The following is a 26,960-nucleotide window of genomic DNA, read 5'->3' on the forward strand; positions in this document are numbered from 1 at the left end:
CATCGCCACGCGCCTGACGCCGCCACGCCGGCTCTTTGCCCCTTTCGACTGCGCGAGAGGTTTCGGTTATTATTATCATGGCGGAGGCGAAGGGCCCCGAGCCCCTGGAGATCGAAAACAGGTGAAAGGAGGAGGAGGCGGGCGGGGCAGGGCTGGGCCTCTTTTCACTTGGGCTGCATCCGCTGGGCTCCATCTAGAGCAGTGGCCCTTTAAGAGCTTTTGGACTCCATCTCCCAGAAGCCTCAGCCGCGTTGGCCAATAGCCAGGGATTCTGGGAGCTGGAGTCCAAAAGCCCTTAAAGGGCACAGTTTGGGGACCACGGACTTAAACCTTTCCTTCAGACGTTAAAAGCTTAGTTAGAAGTACTAGGAGCCTTCCATCTTGTGACCCTGACTCTCTCAGCCTCGGAGGATGGCGAATGGCAAGCCCCCTCTGAAGAAACCCTATGACAGAGTCACCTTAGGGCAATGGTTCTCAACTGTTGGCCCTCTAGATTTTTTTGAGACTTCAACTCCCAGAATTCCTGAACAATGAGCGTATTGACTGGGGCTTCTGGGAATTGAAGTCCAAAACGTCTGGAGGCCCAAAGGTTGAGAACCACTGCCTTAGGGTCACCATAAATGACTTGAAGGCACACAGTGACAACAAACAAGGACACCAGCTTGCCTTCACTGTGCAGTGTTCATAGAAGCATAGAATTGGAAGAGACCCCAAGGGCCATCCAGTCCAAGCCCCTTCTGCCATGCAGGAACTCTCCATCAAAGCATCCCCATTGACAGATGGCCATCCAGCCTCTGTTTAAAGACCTCCAAGGAAGGAGAGACTCCATTACTCTCCAAGGGAGTTTGTTCCACTGTCAAACAGCCCTTACTCTCAGGAGGTTCCTCCTCTAAGGTTGAGGTGGAATCTCCTACTCAGCGCCTTATTTGCTCTGCCTCTCAGACGATTAGTATCCGTCTTAACTGAAAGCGAATGGGTTTAATTGGACGTTTTCCTAACGCAGTTTTGAAAAGAAATACTTGTTTATTTCTTCACTTGTGCAGTGAGCTAGTAGATGAAAGTGGCATTTGGGGAGATAGTGGCGTTGCCAGGGAGAGTTTAGCTTTCCAGGCAAAGTGTCCCGGGTAGTTTGCTGCTTAGGGACAAGTCTCCCGCCTGTCAGTGTTGAAATTGGCAGAATTGGATAAGAATAATCTTTGGTATGTTCCTGTTTGAAGGAAACATATGGCATTGGTCTTCACCCCTTTCTGAAGTTGAGATCCCATTGAAACAATGGGGCATATGGTATTTGCTATTTCCCTGTTTATCTCAAAGCAATTGTGTATTGTTCCCAACACCGGAAAACTTAGGGCCTGAACAGACAGGCCACAATAAAGCTGCTTCGGGTCACTTTGGAGGTGTGCTATTTAATGAATGAATGAATGAGTCTTTGGCCTGTTACAGACAGCCAAAATAAAGCTGCTTCGAGTCACAGTGGAGGTATGGTGTTTCAATGATGCATGCGTCCTAAGAGTCCAGAAATCGCACCAAAGCCACGCTCCATCCCTAAGGACTGGAGCATGGCTTTGGTGTGGCTTCTGGACTCTTGCATCATTGAAACACCATACCTCCACTGTGACTCGAAGCAGCTTTATTTTGGCTGTCTGTAACAGGCCTTTATTTATATACCACCGTTCCTTCGATCACGGCGGTTTACAGAATAATAAAATACAAGTTACATTAGCAAAAGTCCCCCATATTAAACAGTACAATACATCAATTAAAATGCATCATTCAATCATTAAATAAAGCTGCTTCGGGTCACTTTGGAGGTGTGCTGTTTAAACGATGCATGTGTCCTAAGAGGCCAGAAGCTGCACCAAAGCAGCACTCCAGTCCTTAGGACTGGAGCGTGGCTTTGGTACAGTCTCCGGCCTCTTAGGACGCATGCATCATTTAAACAGCACACCTCCAAAGTGACCCGAAGCAGCTTTATTTTGGCCTGCCTGTTCAGGCTCTTCGTTGGCAGTTGCAAACTTCACAAGGTCTGCACTACTCCTTGGACAAAGATTGCTGAAATTAGCTTGTAGGTGGTATACCCCTTAACTTTGCCACTTTGAATATATCAGTGCTCAGTGTATGTATGTATGTACGTTGTGTGCCTTGAAGTCATTTCTAACTTATGGTGACCCTAAGGCAAACTTATCATGGGGTTTTTCTTGGCAAGATTTGTTCAGAGGAGGTTTGCCATCGCCTCCCCCGGTGGCTGAGAGAATGTGGCATGCCCAGGGTCACCCAGGGGGTTTCATGGCTAAGTTGGGAACTGAACACTGGTCTCCAGAATTGCAGTCCGACGCTGTAAGTACTGTTATCATAGTCTGGGTTTAACTCTGTCTGAGCCAGTGTATGTAGTGATTAGTTTTGGACTACGACTTTCCAGGGTTCAATTCCCAGCTCAGCCATGAAACCCACTTGGTAACCTTGAGCATGTCACATGCTCTCAGCCTCAGGGAAAGGCAATGGCAAACTTCCTCTGAACAAATCTTGCCAAGAAAAAACCCTGTGATAGGTTTGCAATAAGTCAGAAACAACTTGAGGGCACACAACAACAACCACCACACCACCACCTCTGGAACATTAGGAACTTTGGAGGCAAGAAGTCTTACCTGAGTTAGGACTACCTTCCTTCATACTGAAATAATCAATATAGGCCTGTTACAGACTGCCAAAATAAAGCTGCTTCGGGTCTCTTTGGAGGTATGCTGTTTAAATGATGCATGCATCCTAAGAGTCCAGAAGCTGCGCCAAAGCTGCACTCCAGTGCTTAGGAATGGAGTGTGGCTTTGGCGCGACCTCTGGACTCAGGACCCATGCATCATTTAAACAGCATACCTCCAAAGAGACCTGAAGCAGCTTTATTTTGGCAGTCTGTAACAGGCCATTTTATTGATCTTGTATGCCCCAAACTGTATGTCAGGGAAGAGGGCCTATTCTGTGCCTTTGTGTTCGCTCTGGAACTCTTTGCCTTAAAAGGCCCAGCTTGCTTTTCTTCCTAGGGCCTTCCTTTTTTGTGTGGAAGTTTTTGTGGCATAGAAATTTGATAGCCTTATCAAAAGGACTATCTATCTCAGTCTGTAGTATGTTTTTAGTTTCAGTGCTTTACATTTTTTTCACGGCTACTCTCAATATTTTTCGTCCTGTTAACTGCTTTTTACAGTCATAATTTCACATTGCTTTTCCACTGCTGTTTTCTTGATCATGGTTATTGTTTATGATAATTTTTCCTGCATTTTACGTTAAACTTACTGTTGACCACAGAAAGGTGGGATATAAATGTTTTAAATAAATACGTCAGCTATGCATTTGTGAATTTTGTGCGTGGTGATTTTTTAACTTGCTATTTCTACTTTGTCTAGGATCATTGAGCTATGCCATCAGTTTCCGCATGGCATCACAGACCAGGTGATTCAGAATGATATGCCCCACATGGAAGCTCAGCAACGAGCCATGGCCATTAACAGGCTGCTCTCTATGGTAAAAGATGACTTTGTTCTATGATAATATTTCTGTAAATGCTGGATAAAAACAGTGGTTTAGGAGCAGTAGTCTGAAACAAAATTGTTTATTGTGTCTGCTTTGAAAGTAACAGTTTGGGTATGTAGCCTGCTGAAACAACTGCTGGTACTATCCTGTGACTACTTATTAAAAGGTGAATGACAGAATGCTGACCACATTACCATTAAGCCCAGCTAAAGCAATTATCCTCTTTCAGGATTGTTTTTACTTGATATTATATTTTTGGATCACCACTTTGAAGGAAAGGCAGGACATCCGTGTTTTAAATACTCTATATACTGTATGTACTCATGTATAAGTCTAGAAATTTTAGTCAAAAAATTGACCCCAAAAAACTGTGTCAACTTATCCATGGGTCAATGTAAGTAATGTACTTTAACTCTTATTTTAAAAAAGAAGCATTACCTGGCGAAAAACAAGAGTATAATGTGTCTTGGAAGGTAAAAGGCAAAAGTGTAATCTGTCCTGAAAGCACTGACCCCCCCCCCCCCCCCGCTCTCTCATCCATCCAGCTTTTAGTGGAAGCACAAACAGTTATGCCTGCTAGAATTTTGTTAAGCTCTTTGGTATCATTTTCCTTTGCTTCATCCTATAGATCCTTTGTCACATGCTCCTAAATTTTACCCTCGACTTAAACATGGATCATATCAAAATCCACCATTTTAGCCCCAAAACCTGACCTCAACTGATACATGAGGTCGACTTATAGTCGAGTATATTCAGTAAATCAGTTATGCCTCAGAGTTTTGTGTATGATTGTTTACTTGCTATTGCTACTTTGACGAGGAGTGAGCTATGCATCAGGTTGATGCAAATTCTGGTGTAATAATAATAATAATAATAATAATAATAAATTTTATTTATATACCGCTTTTCCAAAAGATCAAAGCGGTTTACACAGAATTAAAACCAGTTACAAACACATCATAAAAATAGATAAAAACCAGTAACGCAATATACACTATACAAATCTAAAACAGTCATTCAGTAGGGTGAGGCAGAGAGTCGATGGGATCAAAATACACAACTTCATTTTCCAGAGGGGAAGGCTTGACAGAAGAGAAAGGTTTTAAGCCTCTTTTTAAATGTTTCCAGGGGGGTGGTAAGGCGGAGCTCCTCGGGAAGACTGTTCCAGATTTGTGGGGCCGCTACTGAGAAGGCCATCTGGGAAGTAATAACATATTTAGAAGGTGGGATTTCCAGCAAGTTCTTCCCGGTTGTTCTGAGTGTGCGGGGCGGATTATATGGGGAGATGCGGTCCCTCAAGTAACTCGGACCCAAGCCATGTAGGGCTTTATAGGTAATAACCAACACCTTGTATTGTGCTCGGAAGCGAATGGGCAGCCAGTGCAGATCTTTCATAATGGGTGTTATATGGTCAAACCTGGAAACACCAGTGACCAATCTGGCTGCCGTATTCTGTACTAGCTGAAGCTTCCAGGCTTGGTACAAGGGTTGCCCCATGTAGAGTGCATTACAGAAATCTAAGCAAGAGGTTACCAGAGCATGTACCACCGTTTCAAGGTCCCTTTAGAATTTTCTCACACATTAGACAATAGCAGAGCTTGGAAAGTTAGTTTTTAAAATGACTACTCATTATGTTGTTTTGAAATGTGACAATGTTGTGATCTTCCCCACTCCTCTAATGCAATGTGACACTTCCAAACTCTGAACAAACACAAACCCAGGACTATCACTGAACTGCAGCCAATCTGGACTCTCGGCTAAATATGCCTTTTCCCCATACCTGACTGTAGAAGCTTTCATACATTACAAATTGGGTGTGTATGCCTTAACATTTTAATACATGCAGTAGCTTCAAAGGAAGAATAACAAGTTTATGAACTTAGAGGGAAAAAAATATTTTTTTCTAATCTCATTTAGAATTGAAATAAATATTCTAGGGAAATAGCCAATATTAAATCCAACCTAATTGTATAACTGACTGCTTTTCATATTAATGTACTTCCTAAGGTGAAATTGTTGGAATGTGTAAAATGATGTATGTTTTCTTAGGGACAGCTGGATCTTCTCAGGAGCAGCACTGGCCTCCTCTATAGAATAAAGGAATCTCAGAATGCTGGGTAATAACTCTGTTGCTGAATTATCCATATTTACTTTTTAAAACAACTTCTGCTACAATTATATCCATCAAGTTTTTTTTTAGTAACAGCCATGATACTGCACCTTGGGAAACAACCTGACAAGAACTCTTAATACAGCAGAAGGAATTACATTTATCAAAGATCTTATGTCTTTGTAATATATCCGCGTGTTTTTGACAGGAAATTTATAACTTAGCAACAGAATATAATTTTTGACATCTTGAATATAACCCATGTTGATCAAATCCACTTAGATCTTCAAAACCTGTATGCTTTTCATCTCTTATTTTGTCCTCTTGCAGTAAAATGAAGGGATCTGACAATCAAGAGAAATTGGTGTATCAAATTATAGAAGATGCAGGAAACAAAGGTAAGTAAGAACAAATTTGTCCAGACATTGTTGCTTCAATTTGGCCTGTTACAGGCTGCCAAAATAAAGCTGCTTCAGGTCTCTTTGGAGGCATGCTATTTAAATGATACATGGGTCCTAAGAGTCCAGAGGTCGCGCCAAAGCCATACTCCATTCCTAAGCACTGGAGTGCAGCTTTGGTGCCGCTTCCGGATTCTTAGGGTGCATGCATCATTTAAACAGCATACCTCCAAAGAGACCCGAAGCAGCTTTATTTTGGCAGTCTGTAACAGGCCTTTGATTCTGTGAGTCTTTATCTAACCTCTTAATCTTTCCACTCATCTTTGCACTGAAAAAGATCCTATGATCTCTTAGTCCTTCAATTTTGCATTGGAATTGATGCTAGTCCACATTTGTAGAGCACTCATATTTGATTTTCTTAGTGGAATAGTCAGAAACAAGAGCTTTGTTTCTTACTGGGTGTTGTATATCAGTAGCTGGCAGAATGAGCCTTATGTGAAAGCTAGATCATAATGTAGCCAAGTCTGTTCATATGAGCTCTGGACCAATGCTCTGCTTTCTCTCAAAGTACTCTCTCTGCTATGAAGAGGTTGCCTATATCTAAGATGTTTTTTTTTAAGTCCTCTTGAAAAAGTGAGACAGATTTCTTATAAATGCAAACCATTTTGCAAACAGTATTATTTATATGTTTAATGTACTCCTTTATAAATTAAGATAAATAATCCAGTCCAAAAGAAAATAAAGCCTGCTACAAGCTCAGAAGGTATGTTTAGCTGTGCAGCAGTGCGTGCAGTGAAACGTTTGTGGCACAATACTTCTTAAGACAGAGTTCTCCTATTGGTAAATAGCTACAAACAGTCTACTGTAACTTTGTTAGTAAGTGTGAGGAGCAAACTTGTTCACAACCTTTCTGTTAACAACACAGAAACACTTGACTGAATCTCCTCATGCATGTCTTATGGATGGCTGTATTAGAAACCTCTGCTTAGCTATATTGGAATGGGGTTTTCTTTAGTTCTTTTTTTTAAAAATATAGCTGTGGTGAGGAGTGTGTGATTTGTTTTTGATTTATGTTTCTAATCAACCCTAGCTGGTATAGCCAATGACTTTCAACACTATCTGGAACGTGATATTAGAGGAAGAGGAGCATATTAGGCAGGGGTGAAGCACCACAATCCAGAAGTTACATGCCTGTAACCACAATGTATCATGCTCATATTTAGCTGGGTTAATTTTACACCTTTTAAAACACAGGTATTTGGAGCAGAGATATTAGATACAAAAGCAATCTTCCTTTAACTGAAATCAACAAGATCTTGAAGAACTTGGAAAGCAAGAAACTTATTAAAGCAGTGAAGTCTGTTGCGGTGAGAAAATAGTAATTTTGAATTGCTGTGTCTGCTTCTTGTTCATCAGTAAAGGAATATTAGCTCTTCTTTCTTATTATTAAAAATTAATTCATTTTGCATATTCCATTAAAACTTAAATATCCAACATGTATAAAATTTAATATAACAGTTACTACAACTACTTCTGCATTGACAAAGTTTAAAATTATATACCCAACTTCCTTCCCAGCAAGGTCTAAAATAATCATTTAATTTTATTGTTTTCTCTTTTTATATGCTGTTACCCGCCTTGATCCAACACAGGGAGAGGCGGGTTATACATAATCATCATCAATCATCATCATCATCATCATCATCATCATCATCATCATCATCATCATATTTTGAATACACAAAATCCCTTCAATTAATTATATTATAAATACTAGTTTTCTAATATATTCATGATCTCTCTGTCATTTCTTAATCTTTTATTTTTCTTTATCAAACACTCTTTATTTCTTGAATGTATTAGTCTATGTCTTTCTTCTCCAAACTTGAGTAAGGAGTTTCTTCATCTTAATCTCAATCTGTAGTTCAGTTCTGCATTGCTTACTTCGTTGTATAGCCAATAATTTCTTTTTAGTTCTTACTATAATCTGCCTGTTTTCCATTTCTTTCTCCAGTTTTTACAACCAGATTCCAATCTTCTTCTAGATCCTCCAGTGTATTTCCATTGATTATCTGAGAGAGTCTGTGGTCCAAAACACACTGCAGAAATAATCCAGTTTGAGAGTGTTGTAACTTCCCTAGATCAAATTTTGAGAGACATTTAGCCTTCTCTGTCAGAGAGCTGTGGTGCTACAATAAACTACCCAGGATTCCCTAGCACTGAGCAGGTTTCAAACTGGCTTGAGCAGAGAAGTCTTTCTGCTGAGGTCATATTTAGAATTGTTCTCCATTGCTTTGTCACTCCATCTTTATCCATGATATGTGTTATGATTAAGCAAGCAAAATTCAGAATTGGTGGTCAGTGTAATTCTTAATATTTCTGACATAGTAGCTTTAATTTTCCCCTCAAAATTGTTTTACTGACAGAGTATTAGTTGTTCTATTAAGAATTTTGAAAAATAGCTAAACGCTATTAGATGTAGGGTTACCTTTATGTGGTTGATGATATTCCAAAAGATATAAAGGTGAGCTCACTCAGAGGAATGTTCTGTTAAGGGCTGTTTCATACTTTACATTGTAGAAATCTGGGATTTGACCATTTTTGGAACCATCTCCCAGTAAACATTTCCTATAGTCATTCTAAAAAACAAACAAACAAAGTTTCCATTTTCATAGCTGATACCAATCTTCACTTCACAGCTAGAATCATAACAGCATGCAACATACCAGATGTATTACAGGCTTAAATATTCATATACGAAGGTAGTGGGTCCACAAAAACAAAGAATTATAAATCAAGTCATGTCCTGTTTATTAGACCTTATGATAACAGAACATGTATCATCTCCATAAATATTCATAAGTATCTACTTTTTAAATATATATATATCAGTCTGTCTCCCAGAAAGAAGGAATTGGTGATTTCTTAGTTATGTACAATCTAAAATGGGGAAATAACTGAATATTGCTGCTCAGTGGAATTGTTAATGTAAATCACAGACCCTTCCCATCCTCCATCTGTTAGAATGTGTGAGTTATTCATGCGGTGCTTGAGGCCCAACAAAATTGTCATAGGAGTCCTCTTGAAAGACTCTTTCTGTTGCACATCACCACAGCTGTCATGAATGAGGCACCCACTGCATGGATGATGTATTCATGGGGACAAGGAGAGTGCATGCATTTAAACATCAACATCCAGCTATCCTTAATACCTTGATCTAATGTGCCAAATGCCCATCCTTATTAAAATGGACCATACCACAGCATAAGAGAGAAACTGGTTGTTGATTATTAATTAGTAAGCTGTATCTGCATCTACAGATAGAACTGCAAGATGGTTAATAAGATAAACAATGAAACAATAAAATGTAGATTATAAGCATAAAGTACTGATTAAAATGTAGCATTAGTAGAGACTGTTAAAAGTTATCAAATGAAAGTGAGCATTTTGTACTTAGATACTGCTCTAGTGTCCATCATAGTTCTTCCCATATGATACCAAGGTGTACTGAGTCAATCCTCAGAATATATACCATTCATTCAATAGGCTTCCAAGAAGAAAGTGTATATGTTATACAACCTGCAGCCTGATCGTTCTGTGACAGGAGGAGCTTGGTATAGTGACCAGGACTTTGAATCTGAATTTGTCGAGGTGCTAAACCAGCAGTGTTTTAAGTTTCTACAGACCAAGGTAAGTAAGTACTCTCTGCTCTTGTTTTGTGTGTGATTCTTTGCTTTGGAAGGATTTTCACCCTTATCTTGTACAGTATTTATTGGCTGGCCATGCTGCATAAGCTGAGAAATGGGCAGGAACAGCTGCTTAGGGGACATTCTGTAGGGATTATTTTTAAAGACAGTCTTTAGATTGCAGCCATATGGTTTAGAAATAAAAGAATCAAGACCATCACTTGATGGCTAAGGGACACCTGGCCCTATCACTGGAGTCTCCAGAGCCAAGAAGGAGGTGTAGTTCCATTTCAGTAAAGTGTGCAAATGTTCTCTTTTACTCTGTCCTGTATGAGCAAATTGAAGGCATTCACCCTTCTGGATAAAAGTTAAGTATCGTACTTAGTGACACCTTTACAGTACAGATGACATCTTTCCACGAATCCTGTTGTGAGAATATCCCAGCTGCTGTAGATTCTGTGACTCTGTGATTTCAGACATCAAAGATGTGAGGCTCTGTTATCTATTATCTCACACCTGTGCAATGGACATTCTTTTACAGTGGTTAAAGTGTTGGACTGAGATTTATTATGTAATCTTCAGCCAGATATTGTTTCTCAATGTGACTAGTCTCATTGACCACGAGGTCAAGCAGACGGGGGGCATGGAGCACCCTCTGACCACTCCAGCCACAAGTGAGCCCCAATTGGTATGGGACTGTCCCAAAGCGGGCTGCTGATGCAGTCCTGTACCAGCTTTTTGCTGCCCCTTTTCTTGCTAGCTTCAGGTTGCCTTAGGCATTCTCAGTGCGGTTTCCAGCCTATCCAGGGCATGCATCATCTGCATGCCATGCCCCCAAAGCAGCCGGAAGCTATATTTTTTGGCCTGTGTGTTTCAGGCCATTGTCATCAAATTGGAGGGAAAGTGGGATATTGAAAGTAATAACTAAAGAGAAATAAATATTAACTATTGCTAGTTCAAAATACTGAATTAAATACAGATTTTAAAATGTTGGGTACAATATTTGTTTTAAAGGGGAAATTGTTGGGGGAGATTGCATTGACATAATGTAATCTGAAATTGCACTGCAGTCATAATAGTGTCATTCAGAAGCTGTGCAGAATTAGGTCATACTCTCAGGAAAGTATATAAGATGGTAGCATTAGTTCACTTGGTGATGTGGAACCTTTGTTTAAAACATTCTGAATAATACTTCAACAGATTACCACAAACTACAAATATATATGATTTTACAAATGTAGGGTGCCTGTTTTATTTTACCTTTTCATCTATTTTATTCTGTAGGCAGAAGCAGCTCGAGATAGCAAGCAGAACCCTATGATACAGAGAAACAGCTCATTTGCATCCTCTCATGAAGTGTGGAAATACATCAGTGAGTTAGGTGTCAGTAAGGTGAGACCATTGTAGGAGTTATTTTTTCATGTTTTGCTATGACTAGTACTGTGTGGTTTGCAAAATAAAGGCTTGGTTATATTCTAGAATGTAGCTAATTGTATTTTCTGACTGATCTGTGCTGGATATTATATTTTTCACTATCAGTCCTCTTGGAAACTTGTTTCTATAAAGTAAGCATATCTTGGTTTTAGTAAGGCTTTTGAGAAGGTCCCCCATGACATTCTTGCAAACAAGTTAGTAAAATGTAGGTTAGACAGTGCAACTGTTAAATGGATTGACCAGCCAAACCCAAAGGATTCTCAGCAATGGCTCCTCTTCATCCTGGAGAAGGTCAACAGGCAACTTGAAAGCACATACACACATATGCTTTTATATTCCAAAGCTTGTATATAATCCTTGGGAGAAATGCATGGTATATTACAAAAAGAAATAATCTTTTCACATATGGTTTTGGATCTTGTTATAGCAAACTGTCTAGGTAATAGGTAAGTTTTTCCCTGTAGCTGAAGATTCCTACTTTTTAAATCTTTCCATTATTCATACTTATCAACTGAATTTTTTCACTTTTAATTCTAACAGCAATAACAACAATGCATTCTTTCCTGTGATAGAAAATTCTAACTTCTATTTGTGTTTGCACAAATTCTTCAGGTGGAATTGTCAATGGAGGATATTGAAACCATTCTAAATACATTAATATACGATGGAAAAGTGGAGATGACCATCATTGCTGCAAAAGAAGCAACAGCTGGCAGTGTGGATGGACATATGAAACTGTACAGAGCTGTCAATCCTATCATACAGCCAACTGGTTTAATTCGGACGCCTTGTGGGCTCTGTCCAGTAAGTTTCTAAATACAGTAATAATACAGTGATGCTAGATCTTTAGTTAATATTACTTGTCAAGCTTATTTCTCAGTAGACCTGCCAGTCAAATGAAAATGAAAAACTGATTAGCATATGGAAAGATCATGTAGGATGGTAAAACGTTCAAGCAGGAGTGGAACATAGTTTAATATAAGCTGTGATGGTCAGTTTAGTATTATGAGTAAGACTTTATGGATTTGTTAACACTTGGTTCTGTGTTGTTTTCAATGTAGCAGTACTTTTCCATGGTACTGAGATAGAGGTTATACTGATGGCTTCAGTGCTGATAATAGGGTCTCCCAGGCCCGATAAGCTCTTGTTGAAAACCATGACTAAATGTGTTGAACAGCTACTGGACAGCAGCAATAGTAGTGGGAAATGATACTGGTGGAGGATCTCTCAAAGACAACATCAGTGGTCCCATAGCTAACACTTGTTAGTACTGCATAGAAGGAGATGAAGTTAACCCCCCTTTGAATGTCTTTTATCATCAAATCCCTTGATGCACATTATTCGTTCCAGCTATTTTGTTGTACGGCTTTTAATGATATGGTTTTAATTGACTGTAATATAATGGTTTTTTAGATTCTCTTGTATAATTTTTTAATTGGTATGGGTCGTTTGTTTGCACTGTCGGGGATATATGTTGTTGTTATTGTTTCATTTTATGTTGTAAACCGCTATGATCTATGTAGGAATAGCAGTATATAAATAAATTTTCATTCATTCATTCATGATGAGACAATCCAAAATGAAACAATAGATAATGCCAGAAGATGAAAAAGCCAGGTCTGATAGCACTCAGTGAACTACTGAGGTACAGCAGAAGACAACTAAAAGTAGTGCTGTGGCTAATAATGCAACTGGACTCAAGCTATTTTAACTCCAGGAGAGGGCTTTTTTAGAACCAGGAAGCAAATTGGGGTTTTCTTTTGTAAAATTGATAATTTTCTGGAGTAGGGAGCAGAGAAGGCTGCCTTCCAATGTTCTGGAGACAGGTAAGTGAGAACTCTGTCTCTGACACACACTCCACTCCAAAGTTGCCCTCAAATACAGTTCCCTCCCAAAAGAACCAGTTCCCCCCAAAACAAAGTTCTCCCCAAAACAATTCAACATGTTGCTGCCCACTTCTGGACCCTAAACTTTCACACAAAGGAGATAGGAAATGAATGTATTCCTAGTGCATGGAGGTGGAGGGGATAAGAAGGAAAGGGAAAATCAAAATGACCATCACTTCTGGATGGAGGGTGAGAAATAAAAATTCGGTTTTGAAGAAGCAATACCAAGCTCCAGTTAGCCAGTTCTGGGAGCAGACCTGTATCTCCATTTCTCTGCAGAGAATGGAGAAGAAAGGAAACCTGGGTCTTGTTTACAATAGGTTTTTGCATTGCCTTGCTATTGTACCAAGGTCATTGTTCTGTAGAATCCCAGTGAAAAGCAAGAACTTTTCAGTATAGAAAACTTGTTGGATCATTTCACTCTGGTTTTGTGGAGGCAGCAATAATAATATCCTGTTGTGTTATATTACTGAATTCTAGTAAAAGGATTCATTATAGAGCCATTACTTGCTGTGACAGAGCCACATCTAGGCTACTTTTTCTTATTGTGGGCCCCTACTTATCATTTCTTATAGCACCCACTTATTTCTTAAGAAATACATTTTTAAACAGATTAGGTGTGTTTTCAAGCCTCCTCAGGTGCATTACAGAGAACTAGTAAATCCTCTAACACAGAACGTAGTGAACAAACACAAAGCCATAGAAATTTTATTTTCAAGGGTTCTGAGACACAAATGATCTGGCTCATTCACATTTTTTACATGGCTATCTCTTTTAACATTTCCTGTACTGTACCATAATCATTCCCTGAGGAACCCTCATAAGCACATTTTGACATGTGCAAACCTCTTATGAGGATGTTGTTTCACTTCAGTCTATGGATATGACCCGAGCCCCATCTGAAATAGGGGCATTGAGACTTGAAAATGTTGTGATGCTTAAGCAAGTATAGTATTACATTTCTGCACTCAGCACTTTTTCCTGTTGGGTTACATCAGGAATGAGAATTATGCAGGCTTTCAGATGTTGTCAGCAGCACTAGACAGCATAGCCAAAAAGCGAGGAAGGCTCAGAGTTGCAATCCTACAACATCTGGCAGCCACATGGGTTTCTTGCTCTGTTTGAGTATGTAGCAGCCAAATTTTATGTACATATTTCTAATTGTGTAAGGAACTGTGTGCATGAACAGATGCTGCATGTGTGTTTACCCTAATCAAAAAGACCCAGGTAGGAAGAAGAACTGTGTGCACTTAAAAGCAGTCAGATTAGTGCTTTCATCAGCAGCCAGTCATCTTAGGGACAGGAGGAGACATTCCAGCGATCTGACCATTTTCTTCCACAGCAGATGGTAAATTAATGTATGTTCTGGGTTGCTAAGGAGGGCTTTCAGTCTTAGAAAATGTTCACTGCAGTAGTTGATTGCAGTGTACATAACAGCTAAATTGATCATTTAACCAATAGAATCAACTAACTGTATTCTAACCTTATTCTCTTCCCAGGTTTTTGATGACTGCCATGAAGGTGGTGAGATATCTCCATCAAACTGTATTTATATGATGGAATGGCTAGAATTTTAGCAGTCAAATGAGAACCATGAGTTTGAAAGTTTCTTGTAACCCAGATTAGTGAGCCAGTTTATTATTTAATTGTGGACTCTTTTATTGGAGAGAACTCAAGGTATGGGGTATTTTTAAAAATGCTAAATCGCTTTTGAAGGAGAACCGTTTTTGAAAAGCGTTGTATTCCACAGATGGTTTGCATCAGTGTACCCCCAGTAAGGAAGTATGCAGATTATGGCCCAAAACATCTGGAGGTGAAAAATTCTTCACTCTTGTTCATGTTGCAGGAGGAAGTCCCAAAAATATTTCTTTTATTAAACATATGAAGACATAACCAAACACGGTTATACATAGCTGCTGGAAAGACAAGTATTATTTTGAGGGAATTAGGTTGTGCTTTGGTAAAATAATTCTGCTTCTTGCCATTGTATCACACAATTCCCTTTTGGAACATAATGTTAAAAAGAACAATGCATTAAAAAAGAAGACAGTCATGTTTTTGGGGCTGGAAATCATAGCTCCCAAAGCACCCAGATGCTCTCTGTGCTGTACTCATTGTTAATCTCAGGACATAGGGTAAAATATATGTGCTTTTATAAATAAAATCTTATTATAAGGCATGTAAAGGTATTATTTCTACAGGGTAAACTGAAGCATCTTAGTCAGTACAAAGTTTAATGGCAGACAGTTGGATTAGATGGCCTTTGAAGTCCCTTCCCAACTGTTTCAATTCTATGAAATGCCTGCAAATTCTTTTTTTTTAATTCTTTTTATTTTTAAAAAATCTTGAAATTGCTTATTTTAATATGCAGACCCCAACCTTATGCAGGTTTAATCAAAACTTTTTTTTAAAACCATCTGCTGCTGAAAATTTTTTCACATAGGGAATTTTAATGGGGCAATAGAAAAAGATCTTAAAAGATAAAAATCCTGATGACTATATGCTACATTCAAGATCAAAAATACTATGTCCCTGAATATCAATCACTGGGGAACAACAGAAGAGGGTAATTCCACTCATGTCCTCTAGCTTTTCTGCATGCAGAGGATTTGCTCTGACAGTTATGTTTCCTCTTTTGCATTGAAAGCATACACTAGAATACAGTGTACAATAAGAAACTGGCTGAAGAAAAAAAAATGTGCATTTCCAAGATGAAGATGCCTGAAATACTCCAGATGAAGAACAGAACTGAGACTGAAGATACGTGCTTATGTAACCTCCACCAAGAACAATCCAAGACTATACCATACACAGACTTCTCTCTGACTATACTGACAATGTATAGTCAAGACAAAAGAGTGTGGTCAGGAGGTGATGGTGACCACAACAACTGGTCCCCCAAGGCTGGGGAAAGAATATAAGAACCAAAGGTGGAAGCCACTGTCTTTGGGACAACCAACTCACAACATGGCAGCCATCTTGAAAGCCGAGCAAACACTAGCCAATTTCAACAAAGAAGTCAAAATGTTTCAGTCTCGGTTTCCTTTTCATTTGGAGGGAGGCCCAAGCAAACCCCCCTCCTGCCCCAACCGAACCAATGCTCTAGAAATAAACCAATGTTGTGACTATCCTCCTCCCAAGATAAAAGACTTTCTCATTTTACACAAGCAAGAACCTTTCCCATTTCAGACCTGTGGGTATTAAAACCAAAGTACCACTTCCTGTGGATGTAGTTATCAAAAACCTCTCAAAAGAACTTTGCAGTGCATTAGGTAGTCACTTGTCTCCTAGATCTAGGAGTTGTAGAACTGGTCTCTCCAAACTAAAGATTCATGGATATACACTGGACCCTTACCTTACGCGAGGGATCCCTTATGACCCCCCTTCCGCATAAGGCGAATAACGTGTATGCTCAAGCCCCATTGGATATAATGGGGCTTGGACGTGGTGGTGTGCATGTTCCATGGGCATGCACCATACATTATATTGTAGCACGGCTTCAGCATAAGCTGAAAGCCACGTATAGTGCGTATGGTAAGCCCCCATTGCTGTCAGTGCACAGGGCCATGCCGCCATTAATCACACCTGCAGGCATCTCTGCTTTATCACCACCCCCTTGGGCAGCTGAAGGAGCTCCTGCTGGACCAGGATGCAGCTGCCTGAGAGCAGGGAGTCCTCCTTTTAAAAAGCCAGGTCCTCCCTGGTGCTGTTGCAGCTGCCGCCACCTTTCTCGTCCCCTTCTTAGAAGTCCTCCTTATTGTCCTTTCCTCATCCTTGCAATCACTGCCATTATCCAGGAGGAGCAGCTTTTGTCGGATCAGGACAGCTGCCCAGGGGCTGTGAGAGGCCGCTGACGGAAGCTGCTCTTCCTGGACATCAGGAGCAATTGCAAGGAGGAGGGTGAGGATGAGGAGGACTCCTGGGAGGGGGATGAAGAAGATGAGGAAGGCAGCAGCAGTAGTAGCTGAAACAGCATTGGGGAGGGCTTGGCTTTCTAGGAAAGGTCAGGCGCTCTTGGTCAGCCGCACCCTGGCCCAGCGGGAAGCCCCCTCAGCTGTTTGAGGGGGTGGCAATGTAGCTGGAACTTGCGCAGCTGTCCAGGCTCCTAGGGGAAGGAGGCGACTCCTGGGAGGAGAAAGTTTTTGTCTCTTTATCCCCTGTCAAGTCCCCCAGCATGAAGTCTTGTCTGTAATGGTGGCTCAGCCATGTGCATGTGCCACCACTGAGGACAATGAAACTTGAGTTTCTACAGATTTTGGTATCCGTGGAGGGGCTCTGGAACAACCCCCCCCACACACACAGATACTGAGGTCCCACTTTAGGTAAAATACAGGTGTTTCTGAATGAAAAACCTCCAGACAATCCAAGAGCACATTTTCCCAGGGGACAACCTCCTCTACAGAATTTTTAGAAACTTATTTTCATAGCATACTTCATCATACATGTATCTTCCTTTTTGTTACCAGAATGCTCACTGTCAGTTCAGAGCCCTGCCTTTCAGATTAGCCTCCGCTCCTTGGGTGTTTATCAAGATATTGATTGTCCCTATGGCCCAGCTGATTGCAAGGCATCCATATCTTCCCATACCTATAAGATGTCCTTCTGCAATATTGTTCATCTCTAGGAGCCCAATAAGCTCTAGTGACTACCCTGTCTTTGAAATCCATGGCTTCCTGGTCAACAAACAAAAGTAACCTGTGCCCAAGTCATATGTTAGTTTACCTAGGGTCCTTAATAGATACCAGAAAGGGTTGTGTTGCCTCCTTTGCAGAGAGAATAACAAAAATAAGATAGAGGCTCTCCATTTTGCAAGAATGAAGACAACAGACCTAATGTCACAGGGACATTTATTAGGCCTGATGATTTGTTGTATTCACCTCTCTGCATGGTCAAGATTAGACTCTTGTCTCTTGCAGTGGCTCCTCTGACCTTTTCAGACACTCATAACCAAATATCAGCACATCAGGATTTGTCTAACCCAGGAAGACAGCTTCTCGCTGGTGATGGACAAACACACACAGCCTCTCTAGGACCCTTACAAGACCCTCCAAGAGTAGTTCCCATCACAGATTCCAGCCTCCTGGGCTGAGGAGCACAATTCCAGGTCCTATCAACCCAGGGGGTCTGGACCCCAATAGAATAAGTTCACAGTATCAATTAACTGGAACTTTGTGCCATCAAGTTAGCGCTTCCAAAAACACTTCAGAGGAACACATGTTCAAGCAGTCAACAAAACTGCAAAATCATACCTGATCAGGCACAGAAGATTTTGCTAACTCTCTCTACACAAGGAAGCCCATCAGCTCCTCTCATGGGCAGAAGAAGATGTCCTCTCCATCTCAGCATAATACATTCAGTGCTCTCTAAACAAGGAAGCAGACTTGAGCCATCAGAGCCATTCAGGAGAACGGAGCCTGGATGTAACTGCCTCAATAACTACAGACACCCAAGACCAACAGATTGACCTCTTCACATGAAACACAAACCACAAACTCCCTAGATACTTCACCAAGTTGCACTCCCTCAGAGTGGAAGCCCAGGATGCCCTCTAGATGAACTGGCCTCCAGGACTATTCCTCCAACACTCCTACCTTCCCCCAGTACCCCTGATCTCCAGAGTACTCAAGAAGATCAAGCAGGAAATAGCAACAGTCATTCTCATACTCCCCACGGGTTCCTCAGTTTCCCCACCACAGCCTTGGTGACCGAGGAACCTCTACCACTTCCAGTCCTATCCACTTTCCTCAGTCAGGGCCCCATTTTACACTAAGGCTGGCTCCACCTAACCACTTGTCAACTCAACGGAGGCCTTATTTGACAGCAGGCTATTCTGAGCAACCGGTAAACACATTCTTGGTTTTCAGGTGAAATTCTACCCGCAGAATATATGAGACCACCTGGAAAGCCTTTCTCAGATGGTCTTGTAAAAAATCAATTTCACTGCACATAGCAGGTCTTAAAGAGACTTCAGACGGCTTCTAAGCAGGCCTCAACCTATGTCTTAAACCCAACACCTTACAACTCCAAACTACAGCCTTGGCACCCATTTCATCTACCAGCTAAAAGCAACCTTTTTTCTTCCCATCCACATGTGAATAGATTTTTAAGAGGGACATTTCTACTCAGTCTGCCAGTTGCTCATCTTGGGGTCTGCACAAGGTACTAAAAGCTCTCTCAAGGCCTCCGTTTGAACCACCAATGCCAATCCCTCTCTGAATTCTGTCCATAAAAGTATTCTTCCTCATAGCAATAATCTCAGCTAGGAGAGTCTTAGAAAGCAGTGGCATAAACTGGAGGTCAGGTGGGCTCTGAAACTATACATCAAATATACCAGGCCTTTTAGGAGATTTGAAGCACTCTTTCTCCTTTTTACCCACTTTCCTAAGGAAGAAGGTCTCTCCCTCTAGTTTATTTCAGTGGATCAAAGCGTGTATTTTTTGTGGCCTTCCCAAACCACAAAATGTGATGAAACACTCTATTGGCAGCTTTCTCAATAATGTACCCTGGAGGAAATTTGCATGGCAGCAACTTGGGTCACACCTTCCATTTTCATAAAACATTATACATTAGACAAATTCTCCTTAGCTAGGGCATTCATTGTGAGGTCATCTCAAATTAACTAGTTTACTTGCCACCTTCCTGTTTAACTAGAGTAAATCACATTCATGAATGGCTCCTTCTCTGCTGGCTGAGCATGGCACATGGGAGAACTTACCTTGATAGTCCCTTTGAGCTGAGAAGAAGGAGCCATCCTAAAGTGACAAAGCCATTTTTCTTTCCATTGTCACTGCTTGGGAATGAACTGCAGAGGGGCCAGGGATCCAACATGAAATACTTTCTTAAAATATGTGATTGCTTGCCTCGCCTGGGTGGCAGTAGGAGTTAACACATTCTTCTTGGCTAGAGTAAATCTCCACATCGCCAATGTGCCAGTTCATTAAAAGCGATATGGGCAATACTGGTGGTGGATGGTAGGGGTGGTGGTGCTTTGTATTATGTTTTTCCCCTTTTCTTCTCTTCCCCCCCCCTTTCTTTTTTTGTTTTAATATGTAGTTGTAGTTTCACTAATGTTATTTATTGTTAGTTAGTTAATAGTGTCTTTATTAAAAAATAAAATAAAAAAGTAATATGGGCACCTCTCAGGAGTGATTTAGTTGTATGTTTCTGCCTGGCAGGGGTTTGGGCCAGTTGGCTACGATTCTGTGATTAATATATTTTAAATAAAATAATAATTTTGAAAAAGTTTATTGGTTGTTGGTGGTTATAGTAAATTAAGTATATCCATATGTAACAACACAATTTTATTATGGAGAAGCTAATTGCCTCCTTGCAGGTGAGTAACTTGTATGTTCACACACATTGTGTGATTGGTGATCTAAACTAATTCCATTTTGGCTGGAGGGTCTGGATTGGATTAACAAAATAACTCATCAAATGCTCCCTTACTGCTTTGATAATTTCAACAGAATTAAGGGACTGGCCTCTGAGAATTATTAAACAATTATTGAGATTGTGTATTGGTCCACTAAGAGAACTAAGAGTGCCTGGGAACTGAATTTGGAGTAAAGAACAAGGAAAATAAATAGAGCTCTCCCATATAAGTGCTATTCGCAATAGTAAAAGAGATGACTAGTGATATATCATTGATTTTTGTGCCCCTTAAGACTACAAATTCAAGAATGATTTGTCAGATATTGGAGAGGTTATAGTAATGTTGGCACAATGGAACATGTGACCTAAAATAATTACATTTTGGCTGGAGGGTCTCGATTGGATTAACAAAATAACTCATCAAAATATATGTTTAAAAGTACTTTATGGATTTTATCAATCTGTGATAAACAAAATAAAGATACCCTGTGTAAAGATTTTATATCACTCTTGCTATATAGAGCAAGAACATGAAAGAACTTATAAGGTTCGTCTATTCATTGCTAGATAGAGTTTGGACCCTTGCATTATTAGAGAAACTGACGCTCAAATGTTGCCTTTCCAGGGGCAAAATATCTGAAGACCATGTGAAGACTTGAGACTATGTGACATCTGTATATATAGCATATAGTGGGCCCTTGGCATCCAATGGGTTTTGGTTTCAGGACCCCCTCCCCCCATGGATACCTAAATCTGTGTATGCTCAAGTCCCATTAAATACAATGGTGTAGTAAAATGATGTCCCAGATGTGAAATGGCAAAATCAAGGTTTGCCTTTTGGAATTTATATATTTTTGAAATATTTTCAAGCCATGGATGCTTGAATCCATGGATAAGGAATCTGTGGATATGGAGCACTGACTATATATGATACGTGCAAATTCTGGACACAGCGCATCTTTGAACCATATATTTTGGAAGTTATCATGGGGAACTAAAAATAAAAAAATGTTAAAGAAATTATTTTTGTTTAAATATCAGGCCTTATATGTAGAACTGGGTTAATAAAAGCTGTTTAATTTTTTAATTTTTTAATTTAGCATAGAAACCTCTCTTACCTACATATACAGAAGGAAATTGCAGTATTTTTCTCCTGGAACAAATATTAGAAGTTCACTCTGCTTCTTAAGAAAACAAAAATAATCAACAGAAGGAAATATTAGCCCAGTTTTTCAAGATGCTCAAGATAGCAATTGTGTTTAGTTAATTCTGTATCTTACCTAGGCATGTTTCCTGAAGGCCACTTGGGAGACTTAGCCTAAAGCTAATGGAAGTCTTTTTTGTTTGAAGCCAGACGGAGTATTGGATGCGGCAGTTGGATGAAGCAGATGATCACTTGCCACCCTTCCCTGGCCTGGAAGGGCCTTTGGTTTGTTCTAAAGGACTCTAAAAACTAAATAGAGCTTTTCTAGAAGTACAGGTTTCAGATTATTGAGGACTGCCTCCTTGTCTAGGCAAACAGCAGCAAAAGATAGATTTATGGAGAAACCCCATATATACTAACAAAAAGCCCCCCCAAAAAGGGTAAGCTAACAAGGGGGGGGGGAAATGTACCTCCTTTATTTTGGCTCTTTCTCAGTATAAAGTTACTATACCGTTCCACCTTGTGCAGTTCCTCTATTTCTCTCTTCCTGCTGTGGTCAGAAAGCCATCCCACTTAAATGCCATTTCTGTACTGATTGATCATGCTGTCATTATAATTAGAGAACAAAAAACAATGTTTAAATATTAGAGAGATTAAAGGCTTATTCATACCATTTGTATAGGATTAATCTTCCTACTAATAGGTACCATACAAATTACTATACAAAGCAAGTTTTGTGACAGGGAGTTAAGAATTCTCCCACAGCCTGTAGGCCTGAACTAAACAGGCCAATTTTGAAAGAGATTGATGCCAAGAGCATTGGGATGTGTTGTGCATGCGTGAGAACAATATTGTAGAATGGAAACGTTCCACACATTATGTCTTCATAATATTGCCCAGAATTGCCCATTACTGCCCGGAAACCATTTGAAGTCAAATAAAATGATGCAGAACACCAACTTTTGAATAGGCCATGAATACAAAATTCAACAATTGCACAAGACTACATCGGAGTGGTGCAACAAGGAACTGACATTTCTTGCAAACTGCCTTATACTATTACAGGAAAACCTTTAAGGAAAATGGTCTAACACAAAAAAAATTGCAGGGAACCATGCCCACCAAATTCACCAGCTGAACAAGACTAGTTGCCACAAGCTACAAAAGTTCCACAGGCACTACTTTCTTATACCCCTTCCAGGGAAAACCTATGTTTTGCGGGAAATGGCCTCTAAAGCCAGCTTTTTAGCTATCTTTGCCCACCAAATTCAGATTCTGCACAACACTAGTTTGTGACTTGTGGAGTCAAGTCACAAAAATTCCACAGCAATCACTTTTTACTACCTATTCCAGCAAAACATCTGTTTTCTGGATAATGGTCCAGAATGCCAACTTTACAGATAGACATGTTCACCAAGTTCAACAGTTGCGGAAGATGACATGGGAGTAATGCAAATCCCAGAGACTACTTAGTCATTGCTCCAGCCAAATGAGAGATATTCTGGAAAATGGCTTGGACTGCCAATGTCTAAAAAATGTTTTATGTGGGGTTTTTTTGGGCTATGTGGCCATGTTCTAGAAGAGTTTATTCCTGATGTTTCACCAGCATCTGTGGCTGGCATCGTCTGCAGATGCCAGCCAGAGATGCTGGTGAAATGTCAGGAATAAACTGATCTAGAACATGGCTACATAGCCCAAAACCCCCACAAAAAACTATGGATGCCAGCCGTGAAAGCCTTCGACTTCACATCTTAAAAAATGGACTGTTCCATCCAGGCTTCTGTACTTTGTCTTGTCACCACTGCCTTTAGCTGCCTGCTTTCCTACCCTCTTTCTTAAAGCAGTGCTGGAATCTTTGTGCAGCCTCTGCTTGCCTAAAATGTAGGCAGGCTGCAGTATAAAGGGAAACAAGTGAGGGAAGGAAGAGAGGGTTGGAAATGTAATTGGGGCTGCAAGGCAGAGCTGGGAGAAAGGAGGGAGGATAGAAGGTGCACCAGGTGGGTGTGAGAGATATAGCAACATCAGTGCAGGTGAAAGGGAAGGGAAGAGAGTTTGAGGCATGAAAGGGCTGGATGTGGGAACATGACAAAGGTGTGAGGTGAGCCAAAGGAGGGACAGAAGACTGAGTGGTGCAGTGGGAGAGTGCTAGAAGCAAAATAACAAAGCAGAAGTGATGGACATGAAGGAGGAGTGGTCCCCCAAGGTGAGACAAGGATGGAAGGATAGATCATAGAATCATAGAATCATAGAGTTGGAAGAGACCATAAGGGCCATCCAGTCCAACCTCCTGCCATGCAGGAACTCTCAAAGCATCCCTGACAGATGGCCATCCAGCCTCTGTTTAAAGACCTCCAAGGAGGGAGATTCTACTACGCTCTGAGGGAGTGTGTTCTACTGTCAAACAGCCCTTACTGTCAGGAAATTCCTCCTAATGTTGAGGTGGAATCTCATTTCCTGGAGATTGCATCCATTATTCTGGGTCTTGTTCTCTGGAGCAGCAGAAAACAAGCTGGCTCCCTCCTCAATATGACATCCCTTCAAATATTTAAACAGGGCTATCATATCACCTCTTAACCTTCTCTTCTCCAGGCTAAACATCCCCAGCTCTTAAGTTGTTTCTTATAGGGCTTGGTTTCCAGACGCTTCACCATTTTAGTCTCCCTCCTTTGGACACACTCCAGCTTCTCAACATCCTTTTTGAATTGTGGTGCCCAGAACTAGACACAGCATTCCAGGTGAGGCCTGACCAAAGCAGAATACAGTGACACTATTACTCCCCTTGATCTAGACACTATACTTCTATTGATGCAGCGTAAAATCACATTGGCCTTTTTAGCTGCTGCATCTTACTGTTGACTTATGTTCAACTTGTAGTCTACTTGAACTCCTAGATCTCTTTCACACGTGGAAGATGCAAAGAGTGGAATGCAAGTAGCAAAAGAGAGGAACATGGTGAAAAGAATATGGGCTTCCTGTGACATTTTCATGGACCTTTACCATCAGTAACAAAACAGATTTGAGGAATTTGAGGAGTTGGAGTATGGTAGTCCTATCCTTATAGGACTACTGAGGTTGGATGCACATTTCCTGGGTATAGGCACTAGACTGAATAACCTATTAATGTTCCAGGAAGCTTTTCAGATGTGTTGGGGACCGCAAAACTATAAAAAAGTGGAATTGGCTGAAAAGTGGAAACCAGTAATTTTTTTTTGAACTTGCAAGTGCAAAACTGATCACTAGATGGTACCATTGACTGGGAGAGAAAAAACCCTAACACACAAGTAGACTGAGAGGAAAAAAGCAGTGTGTGGTCAAAAGAGTGGACCAGGAGTCAAAAATCCAGAACATGGCTATAATTTAGATCTTTTGAAACAGTGAGGCATTGAAAATTGAGGTGTTGAAAGGCAGGAGATAGCTGTATTTAAAACATTTACATTCAAAAGGGATTTCAGTTGCATACAGTGGGTCCTTAGTATCCATGGGGGGTTGGTTCCAGAACCTCCGCTCTCACGGATACAAAAATTGCAGATGATCAGGTCAGTATTAACATTTAAAATTCGGCTCTGCCAAAATTTAACCCCTTTCCTGACTCTGTTTCCCATTTCCTCAACCTTCCCATCACAAGATTTTAAACCCCTTTACCACTAAATCACCTCAGGGAGGGGCAGCAGAAGGAGTGGGGCAAGGAGGTGTATCAGAAGGAAAGTGTTTGAATTCTGGAAGAGGCTTCCTTGTGAGAAAGTGGGGAACGGACTTTTGTTTATGTTGTTGTGTGCCTTCAAGTTCTTTCCAACTCACGATGACCCTATCATAGGATTTTCTTGGCAAGATTTGGTTAGAAGAGGTCTGCCATTGCCTCGCCCTGAGGCTGAGAGCATGTGACTTGCCCAAGGTCATGTAGCGGGTTTCACACCCAAGCTGCTAATCGAACTCTGGTCTCCAGAGTCATAGTGCAAACCACTACCCCATGCTGGCTCTTGGGAAACTGTAGGGTAATTTAAGTTTCCTAAGCCTTCAGCCCTTGCCAAGGAAACAAAAATTTTAAATAGCAAAAATAGCAAAGCAAAGCCTTTTAGAGTCTAGCTTTAAATCAGCAGAGTAGCAGAAATGTGCCTTTGCCTAACTATGCTTTCCTAAGAAATGAGACTGACTCAAAAACAACAAAGACAAGTTTAAACAAAAGTTTACCAATGGCTCTTATCTATATATACATAGAGGCTACATCCTAATGTGAATAGTTTGGGTAAACAAAATCCTGGGATTTGTTATTTGGTGAGGCAGCAGAGCTATCTGACAGACCAGGCTAGATATGTCACCAAACTACAAATGCCGGGATTCTGTAGGATAGAGTCATTAAAGTACTATCAAACTGCTTTAATTCTGCAGTGCGGATACACCGTATGCCTTACATAGATAGCTCTTCAGGTGGCTGTAACATCTATTGAAGAAAAAGCTTTCTAAATCAGCACATGGTTACGGGAGGTAATACTGCTAATGCTTCCTTAATGCATATGTTCTGGAGTTGCCCCATAGTACATATATTTTGAAAAGAAGTAATCACATGGGTCACATATAATCACATATATATTTAAATCAGTGGCCACTGATTAGTCAGAATTTGGTGTTCCAATGCTGCATTCCAATCTTGCTGCAAACCTTGCATATCATATTTATTTATAGATAACAGAAAATTATATATTGGCTTCAATTACTGTCTCTAATATTAAGGAAACCTAATGCACTTAAAGCTGGAGGTGAAATCTGGATTGTAACAAATGTTTCAGTAAAATGGTATTTATATAATTTATATAAAATGGTAAAATCAAGGTTTTCTTTTTGGAATTTACATCTTTTTGGAATATTTTTAAACTGTGGATGTTTGAATTCATGGATTAAAAAAAAAATCAGTGGATATGGAGGGCTGACTGTATTGCCATTTACTGATGGAGGTAATTTAAATTGCTCCTGCAAAACTGAAAAAGGCAAAAAACCTCATCATCAACATCAAATATCTGATTTAAGGTAACAATCCCATTATTGACCCACATCTTCCTCACCAATTTTCAAATCTGAATTCCCTCATAAAGTCAAGTTGGCATGAGCGTATGGGTCAAATTGCAATCGATGAGTTAAAATTTGCCACCCATTTCTGATGAAATAGTGGACAAACCCCCCTCTTAAAAAAAATCAAAACCAAATATTATCCATTTGAACAGAGATGCCAGGAATAAAGCCTCCAAGGTGAACTGTGGTGAATTACTTGCTTTAAGTGGATATGTCCAGAATAACAGATATACCTGATGGTATATAAAAAGATCTTGAAGGCTGAATCTGCCTCCCTCTTTGATTGGAATTTACATCCTTTTCATTGAAATTCTAGGAGGATATGAACTCCCCCTCCCAAAAAAT

At 40.3% G+C, this 26,960-nt stretch overlaps 1 protein-coding gene across 3 annotated transcripts; it reads left to right on the forward strand.

Moving 5' to 3' along the window:
* Position 1: 1 nt before the first annotated feature.
* On the forward strand, positions 2–20,171 carry LOC149316747 (DNA-directed RNA polymerase III subunit RPC6). Of its 3 annotated transcripts, XM_089516154.1 has the most exons (10): positions 2–121; positions 3,396–3,513; positions 5,572–5,639; positions 5,963–6,030; positions 7,285–7,397; positions 9,577–9,720; positions 11,001–11,108; positions 11,763–11,954; positions 14,536–14,560; positions 15,684–20,171. In XM_089516154.1, exons 1-10 carry the CDS (start codon positions 78–80, stop codon positions 15,749–15,751), a joined length of 948 nt encoding a protein of 315 aa, XP_089372280.1. In that variant the 5' UTR covers positions 2–77; the 3' UTR covers positions 15,752–20,171. The 3 variants fall into 3 exon arrangements, with proteins under 3 accessions (XP_089372280.1, XP_089372282.1, XP_089372283.1); XM_089516156.1 differs by having other exon boundaries at positions 14,536–15,763; XM_089516157.1 differs by lacking the exon at positions 5,572–5,639 and having other exon boundaries at positions 30–121.
* Positions 20,172–26,960: the final 6,789 nt, after the last annotated feature.

The sequence above is a fragment of the Sceloporus occidentalis genome, unplaced genomic scaffold (assembly GCF_023333645.1).
Source record: "Sceloporus occidentalis isolate IW3139 unplaced genomic scaffold, rSceOcc1.0.p SCAF_3, whole genome shotgun sequence".
Taxonomy (NCBI): Eukaryota; Metazoa; Chordata; class Lepidosauria; order Squamata; family Phrynosomatidae; genus Sceloporus; species Sceloporus occidentalis.

Coding starts and splice junctions, on each gene's coding strand:
- LOC149316747 (XM_089516154.1), top strand. CDS start 78: ATGGCGGAGGCGAAGGGCCCCGAGCCCCTGGAGATCGAAAACAG. Junction 5,640..5,962: donor AAGGAATCTCAGAATGCTGG/GTAATAACTCTG, acceptor GTCCTCTTGCAG/TAAAATGAAGGGATCTGACA. Junction 11,109..11,762: donor GTGAGTTAGGTGTCAGTAAG/GTGAGACCATTG, acceptor CAAATTCTTCAG/GTGGAATTGTCAATGGAGGA.